Raw genomic sequence first — 8,487 nt, 5'->3', positions numbered from 1 at the left:
AACAAGTAAATATCTTTCTGGTATTCTCTGTTTTCAGCCAAGATCCATCGGACAGCATCGGAAATGGCAAAGAATAAGGCACAAAGGTTATAATAGGTGCTTAATAAAATTCACTTGAAATTTCAATGAAGAAATGGATGAGAAATCTAAGTGTTCAGTACAACAAACAAAGTAGGTCTAACCGACAATGAAGTTTAGTTAGGAAGTATCTATTTGAAAGTAAAATTACTTGTATGGCTATACTAGGGAGAGGTTTGTAAAAAACATTTTCTCTGAAGAACGAAGAATGAAGACACACTTACTAGGCTTCTGTAACCTTTTATTTTACATATATGGGTCATAGCCAAGACACTGTCTTGACTTCTGGGTCTTTTCTACAAGTTTATTTGTTGGAAAGAAATGATCCTATTATTAAACCATGGTCACTTGCCAGTCCATAAACAACATACACATGGAAGCCTGTGGTAATTATTCAGAAATATATTGCTTTCTGCAATTTTTATATGCAAGAAACAAAGCATTTAAAAAAGAAGACAACTGTCTAAACACAATGCTGTGAACCCATGGCTGATATCACTGTCTGGGATGCATTTGTGAAGTAATAGAACTTGACTGCTAACACATTAAAGGGCAACATTTCCTAGTGCTGCAGTTCAAGCAGCCAGCATCTGATAACATATTACATATGACTTTGCTGAAACACCACCCAGCAGATTAGTTTAGCTAATTTATCATCAGCAATCTGTCCAGTGAAATCTGACAGAAACATGAAGCAATTTCTCAGCCTCACCTCCATGTTGAGTTGAAGATGAGAACATATAATACTTTAAAATGTCGTGACTTCTGCTCCAGCACAACACCAAACACTGCTTTATCAAAGCAACCCACCAACCAAGCAAATAAAACCCTGTGTTCCATATGTAAAGGCAATACGCTGTGTTCTGTTTGTAAAGTCAACATGGCCCCAAGATTTATAAATGCAGATGCTTCCGGTGAATTAAAACTGAGGGCAGTTGTTCTGGTGAAAGATCACCAAGATACTACTCTAAATATGTCTTTTGGCACAACTACGGGATAGTATTATTATGTTACAATAAGTTCATACATAGCACCACACACATGCATATATTACACACACAAATAAAATTCCATAGAGGAAATCACAGAAAAACTGACCAAGAGAACTTTACAAATTTATATATATTTATATCTATATACAATAAAAGGTTTTCTGCTGGACTCACACTCTGTAAACATTTGGGAAAAGGACCAGCAAGTCACTGTGGGCCTTCTGAATATGTGAAGTGTTGGAGGATTTAGTTTCACACTGGAAAATTAGAGAAGTGAAGACTCCGAAGCTCAAGGTGCATTTGGGGGTAATTATATATTCCTGACATGATAAAGGGTGGGAGAAAGATGTAGCAATTTGTAAATCTTACAACCTTGGCAACTCTGTAGGGCAGTTATACTCTATCTTAGGTGGTTGCTATGAGTCAGAATCAACTGAATGATAATTGTTTTATTTCTTTTTTCTTCGGGGGTCGGGGGGGGGAGCAGGATAAACTTGGTTGACCACTTTGAAATTATGTTCCCTACATGGAAAAGAGGATGACTGAAAAAGTCTAACTGCCAGTTAACATTTTAAGAGTGTTAAGAGACTATGAAGTCATATGCATAATATATATGTACATGTATATATATATACAGGAGTCCTGGTGTGGCACTGTAGGATAAAGTACTGGATCATAAGTTTGGCTTAAACTGCAAGGTTGGCAGTTGCAAGGTTGGCGGTTTAAACCTACTAGGCACTCCTCAGAAACCCTATACAGGGTCTCTATGAGTTGGAACCGACTTGACGGCATTTAGCAACAACAAAATGTACAAAGAGAGTTATTATTAAAAAAAAAAAAAAGCAGTAAAATTTCCATATCTTCTAAAAATCTTCAATCCTTTTCTTTAATGTGTGCTTTAGATTTCTATGATTGTACTGAAAGTCTCAGGCATGGTTAAATACCATGTGCTGCTAAATTCTGGTACATGATATTGAGTATGTATATATGTATATGTTTTATAAACACATACACACATATATATGTTTTATATACATGTTATATATAGATACATACATGGAGTCCTGGCATGGCGCTATAGGCTAATGCACCGAACTGCAAAGTCGGTTTGAACTGCAGAGTTGGTGGTTCAGGCTCACCAGCTGCTCCTTGTAAACACTATATAAGGTCACTATGGGTTGAAACCAACTCGAAGGCACTTAACAACAACAACAACATATATATAAGTTATATATATAAAACACATATATGTATGTTTTATATCTACATATATTAAAAAACTATGTATAAAACTTACATGCATGAAAAAAATTGGGCTTGGGAAAACCAGAAATGTTTGAATCAATCATTATTTTTGATAATTAACATAAAAATTTGTCCAAGATGCCTTGTATCAAAAGGCCATTACAAGCCTGCCCCCAAATAAAAAATAGGTTATTAAGAATCTTCCAAGCAGCAGCTATTAAACTAGTATATGTGGTTATCAGACTGTACTTTTAAATGCTTGCAGCTTTTAGAATTCATGTTTAAAAGTAAAACAGTGATTTGAGACATATTAACCTAATTGCTCACCTAAATACCATTTTTCGGATTTTTGTTTTTTGCAAACTATGTCTAAATAAGGTCAAATGATCATTTTCATAGAGCTCTGGTGGCATGTTGGATAAACACAGACTGCTAACCACATGAGGGGTTCAAATCTACAAGTGCTTCCATTAGACAAAGACTTACAGTCTGTTCCCTTGAAGATTACAGTCTTGGAAACCCTTTGTAGGTTCTCTGTGAGTCAGAATCAACTCGATGGCAAAGGGATGAAGTTAAGAAAATACTGGCATTGAATGCCATTTAAAATAAAGGTGGCTTACACCTATACTGTGTTTGGTCTACAATAAACAAATAAAAATCATATTTAAAAATAAAAATTGTTATAATTTATAAAGTTTCATGGTGATCAGTGCTCATTGAACCTTTGAAAGAACTGCCATGAAAGCTGGTCATGTACCTGAAATTCTATGCTCATGCAAAGGTAGTAAATGTCTTTCTGGTTTCATTTAACAGTGTCCATTGCCCCCCAACTTCCACCATTTTTAGTGCTGAATATAATGTGCAGAATACATAAATGAGAAGAAACAAGACGCATATGTAAATTAGAAGACAGAAATAAGAATTTTGGGATATAACCAGTCCAACCTCTGATGTGTTGGAAGCATTTTTTACCGTCCAGGGTCTGGGATTCAGTTAAGGCAGAAGGACTGAAGAAGAGATTACTGGAGACACAGATGCAGTGTGCTTTTTTCTCCAACAGGAATTGAAGGAATACTGATGAATGTTTCTTAAGAGGCTTAGTTTATACTGTCCTTATGGCTGCTCCTCTCTGTGTTGTGGTTGTTCTGTTCATGGTTCTTCCACTGGATGCTTGTTCCATTCATCGGGACTGAAGTCATCAGACTTTTGGACTGGTAACAGCAGCAGCAGAGGCAAGACTAGGAAAAGCAACAGATTCTTAATGACATGAACTTACCAACCCATTTCTAGGAGAATACTGGGCCTTGAGTCCCCACTAAGGAAGGGACGGTGGTGCTTTTCTGACATGTGTATGAAGGATAAATGTTCATTCGCATGTGGCCTCGACATTCATCTAGAGCAGGGGTGGAGAACTAGTTTTCTTTCAAAGTTCATAACATCATTTGCGGTCCATACAAAATTATCAACTTAAAAAATTATCTTGCTGTCTTTGATCAAACATTCAACTAACTCACTCTAATATGATGGTTGGGAATTCTGGTGTAGCACTTTGGGTTAATGCTCTGGAATGCAAAGTCAGTTTGAACTGCAATGTTGGCAGTTCAAGCTCACCTGCTTCTCCTCAGAAACCCTATACAGGGTTGCTATGGATTGGAACCGACTCGATGGCACACAAACATCACCACTGCCATGAAGTAAAAGAAGAAGGCATTGTTGGCCAGAGAGACAGAAGAGCGGGAGGGGGTCTGAGAGGCCTGATATTTCTTTAGTGTGAAGCCATCTTCTTCTTTCCTTATGACAGTCTTATTTGCTATCTCTCCCATTTGAAAAAATGAGGTGAGACCTAAACAGGATATGAGGTAGACCTGGATGTAGAGCCTGGTGGTGGTGGTGGTATGTCATGGAGTCGGTCCCAACTCATAGCAGAGACACAGAGACAAGCAAACACAAATGGGGAGGAAGATGCCACATGAAGATGATCTAGAAATTAAGGATTCTCAGTTACCAGAAGTTTAAATGGATTCCTAGTGTGGCACTGTAGGGTCAGCACTGGGCTGCAAACCATAAGGTCAGCAGTTCAAACCCACAAGATGCTTCTTGGAAACCCTATACAAGGACATTGTGAGTCGGAACAGACTCAACTACAACTGAAGCTTAAGTAGACCAAAAACAAAACAAAACAAAATACATGCAAACACAATTTAGAATTCTACCTCCTAAACTGTGAGAAAATAAATTTCTGTTCTCTAAAGCTCACTGTAGCTCTGTAGGATAAGCACTGAACTGCCAACCACAAGGTCAGCATTTCAAACCCACCAGCTGCTCCTTGGAAACCCTATACAGGGTTGCTATGAGTCAGAACTGACTTGAAGATACTTAAACAACAAGAGCTTTCTTAATGACAGAGTTTATGTTGTGTTGAGACCTTGGTTAAAGTCTAAGACAATGTACGGTGTGAATAGGTTGTACGTACTTTATGTAGCCAGGAATTTCCTTTTGAAGGATGCTGCTAAATTGGCGTGTGATTAAGAAAATGTTTAGACCTTTGTTTTTTAACCTCTGAATAGTCTGTCTGAATTGGTACTGCTTTTCTGTTATGCTAACAATTCGATCATTCCCTGAGTAACAAAACATGATCGTCACTTTCATTCTGGAAAAGCACTATGGCCGATGAAAATAATGCTTACCATTGGAATTAACAGTGCCTGTTAACTACTTATGGAGCCATAGTGGCACTGTGGGTTAGCTGTTGGACTACTAATTGCAAGGTAGGCAGGTCAGACCCACCATGGAAGAAAGATGAGGCTATCTGCTTCCATAAAGATTTACAATCAGAGAAACCCTATACAGGGTCACTAGAGTCAGACTCAACTTGATGGCAGTGTGTTTGATTTGGGGGTTCACTAATTAATTTATTTACTTGGTTTTCCTTAAAAAGAATGGTTACATAGCATTCTTACCTGAAAACAATTTTTGAATTTCTTGCTCACAAAATATAGAGCTATTGGGTTTATACATGAATTCATGGTTGCCAAGTTGATACTAATATAATCCATGAGCAGCAAGAAACTAGAACAAAAGAAAATAGAGTACAATACTTAGAACATAATGCTTTTAAATTTGCTAATTATCATTTATCTCTAGAAGAATATTTCTTGCCAACAAGCTATTTCTTATAGGTAGCAGATTTTCTTTTCTTTCTTTTCTTTTTTTTTTTTTAAGGATGCTTGTTTACATGGCAGTTTAAATTCTGCCACGTGTTCAGCCTCTTGATTAGCTCAAAACCTTATGTTCACTCTCAGGAATGGAATGGCGAGATTAGAGCTAGGACTTGTACCAATTCTGAGATCAGTTACAGGCTACGTGAGCTAAAGAAAAATGATCAAGTGTGCAACTTTTATTTTCAGGGCTAATCAGTGTAGATTCAATAGTCTTGTAAAACTATCACAAATGTGAAAATTAGGGAGGCTCCAATTTCCTAATGGAGACACAGGATCATACCTAAGTAGATCACATCGGTTCTTGTCCATCTCATCATACACGGTTTTCTTCAAAATGCGGCTTAAATGAAGAGGGAACCAGCAAAGAGCAAAAATTACAACCAAGCAGAAAACAGTTTTTGCCACTTCTCGACGCTAAAGGAAAGTGAGAAAAAAAGTGCATTAATTTGAATGTTTTTATAGGTATTAGATGCAAGAACTACATCATAAGAATGTAGTACGTATCAGGGAAAGAATATCACATAGAAGAGCCTGGAGAACAAACTGTCAGACTCGTGGGACTGCCACCTCTTCCAGGTTCTGTGCCTAACGTTCCAGCCAAGGAGTTCGTGATAACATTTTGGGCAGATACCAGGCAGGATGATGACCATAGGTTGATTATTTGGGTTGGGTTAGAGGTGGGAACTGGCTGGAGAGGAGTCAATACTGATGACGAGCCTGTATGTATGTGTGGGATGAATGTATGGGGAAAGGAATTAGCTAAAAGCCTCAGCTATGGTAACTAGTATTCAGTGAAAAAAGGAGCCCTGGTGGTGCAATGGTTAAATGTTTGGCTGCTGGTCATAAAGTTGGAGGTTCGAATCCATCCAGTGGCTCCCAGAGGGAGAAAGACCTAGAGATCTGCTCCTGTAAAGATTATAGTCAAGGAAATCCTATGGAGCCATTCGACTCTGTCACATGGGATTGCAGTAGGCCTGAATTAACTCCATAGCAGCCAACAACAACAGCATTAGTGATGGCATGGGAAGCCAAATGAGAATGGATGAATCAGTAAGATGCCTGGAAAACAAAACAGGAGTAGGGAACATCAAAGAAAAACAACAATCTGTTTCTCCACTTCTCCATCTTGAAAAAAGCTAGCGTTGAGATCCTTATACTTTTTAACTTCTCTGATGAATGACATGTACAGTCCAAAAATAGATATTATTGGCAAACAGAGGGATGAGAGTCAGAGATGATTAGCAAGGATGATTTGAAAAATTGAGACATATTAACCCTGGGCTGACTTCAGTGAAGGGTTTGCTTGCTTTTATGTCTGTGCAGGGTCAGAAAAACCCTAGATTAGGAATTATTGGCAAGCATTCATTTGTGTGCATTGTGCTCAAGTAGTATAATGAATGCAATCATCATAAATCTAACTAGCAATATAAAATGCAACTTGTCTGTAACTGCCATCAATTCATGTATAGAGAAACTGATTGGAAACAAGATGTGGGATGGTAATGCTGATTCAACCTGAGCTATAGATATAGGAACAACCCTGCAATTAACCCACATGCTTAGTAGAGCTATTTAAGAAGATTCTCTGACAGTTGTCACAAATTGCTGCTCTAACACAAAGAAGTGGAAGTTCTTTGATCTCCCATAGTTGTTGGGTTCTGACTCCAGAGAACACATAATAAACAGAGCAATGACTGAAGAAAGGAATAAAGGATTCCAACTTGCAAGAATGGGAGGGCTTTTTAAAAAGTCATCATGTGAACACAGGAAAACAGCATTTCCACAAACATAGCAAGGAGGGTAGTAGCGGAGAGGTTACTGTCTCTGAGCACGTCCTCAAAGAAAACTATCTTTTTAAAGGTAGTTTCAGTGGCATAATTTTTGGCATCCATGTAGGAGACTCAGGTTGGAAGCCCAGACAATGCACGTCATTTGCAGCCACAACTTGTGTACTGTTGTTGTCGAGTTGGTTCTAACCCATAGCTACGCTATGTAGGGTTTCCAAGGAGCAGCTGGTGAGCTTGAACCTCTGACCTCATGGTTCAAATCAACTTTACAATGTGCTGCTATGATGCTGAACAGGGTTCATGGAGATTTCACACTAGGGAGAAAGGGCTGGTGATTGACTTCAAATAATCAGCTCATGAAAACCCTATGGATCATGGGGATGGTGTAAGACCTGGAATCATTTTATTCTGTTTTACACGTAGTTGTCATGAGTTGGGGCAGCTTACAACAACATGGATAAGTTACCACGTCAGTCTGATATTTGCTTCACCAATGTCCATTCATTGTTGTGTCTTCCTTACTATCGCTCAGGTTCTTGATTTGGTTATAGCACGGAGCCTGGCCTAATCATTTAAGTGACTCTGCGACAATGACACTGTCTTGGAAATTAGACTATGTAGAAATGGTTGAGTGGGGTTTTGGGAAAAGCTATTTAAAATCGGGGGCCCATTCATCTGCTGCACACACAGTAATGTATCTATGTTCTTCTCCTTGTTGTGACCTGGAAATCTGATATAAGAGTGAAGCGGCAGCTACCCGCTTCACTGCTGAAGGTTAGGTCAACAAAACAGTAGACAGCTGACTGGTAACTACAGTGACCACTGAGCTAATACTATCTGAACCTTCTATTGTGTGAGAAAGATAAACCCCTGTTTGACCAAATTGCTGTTCATTTGGGCATTCTGTTACCAACATCCAAACACACAATCCCTATCTGATCAAACTGGTTGTTGTTGTAACAAAGAGAAAACTTTCTCAATATAATCTTCTTGCTAAATTTCAAACAAATAGCATGTTAGACTTTACAAAACACATTAATTTCTTTGATTCTCACCATAACAGTAATTCATTTATTATGCCCATCTATCTCATTATATAAGGAGCTCTGGTAGCGTAGTGGTTACGAATCGGGCTGCGAACCTTAAGGTCTGCGGTTCGAAACT

At 38.4% G+C, this 8,487-nt stretch overlaps 1 protein-coding gene across 2 annotated transcripts in view; it reads right to left on the bottom strand.

The window, feature by feature from the left end:
• Positions 1-3,339: 3,339 nt before the first annotated feature.
• EDNRA (endothelin receptor type A) overlaps positions 3,340-8,487 on the bottom strand; it is an 82,820-nt gene continuing 77,672 nt past the window's right edge. For both annotated transcript variants that reach the window (XM_006870864.1, XM_006870865.1), the window contains 3 exons: positions 5,817-5,950; positions 5,276-5,384; positions 3,340-3,553 (listed from right to left, as the gene is read on the bottom strand). In XM_006870864.1, the coding sequence (XP_006870926.1) occupies positions 3,413-3,553; positions 5,276-5,384; positions 5,817-5,950 (384 nt within the window). In that variant the 3' untranslated portion in view covers positions 3,340-3,412. The remainder of the gene's footprint in view (positions 3,554-5,275; positions 5,385-5,816; positions 5,951-8,487) is intronic.

Source organism: Chrysochloris asiatica, unplaced genomic scaffold, assembly GCF_000296735.1.
Source record: "Chrysochloris asiatica unplaced genomic scaffold, ChrAsi1.0 scaffold00155, whole genome shotgun sequence".
NCBI lineage: Eukaryota > Metazoa > Chordata > Mammalia > Afrosoricida > Chrysochloridae > Chrysochloris > Chrysochloris asiatica.
Note: the sequence above shows the minus strand (reverse complement) of the source record. Positions and strands in the feature narration are given on the sequence as shown.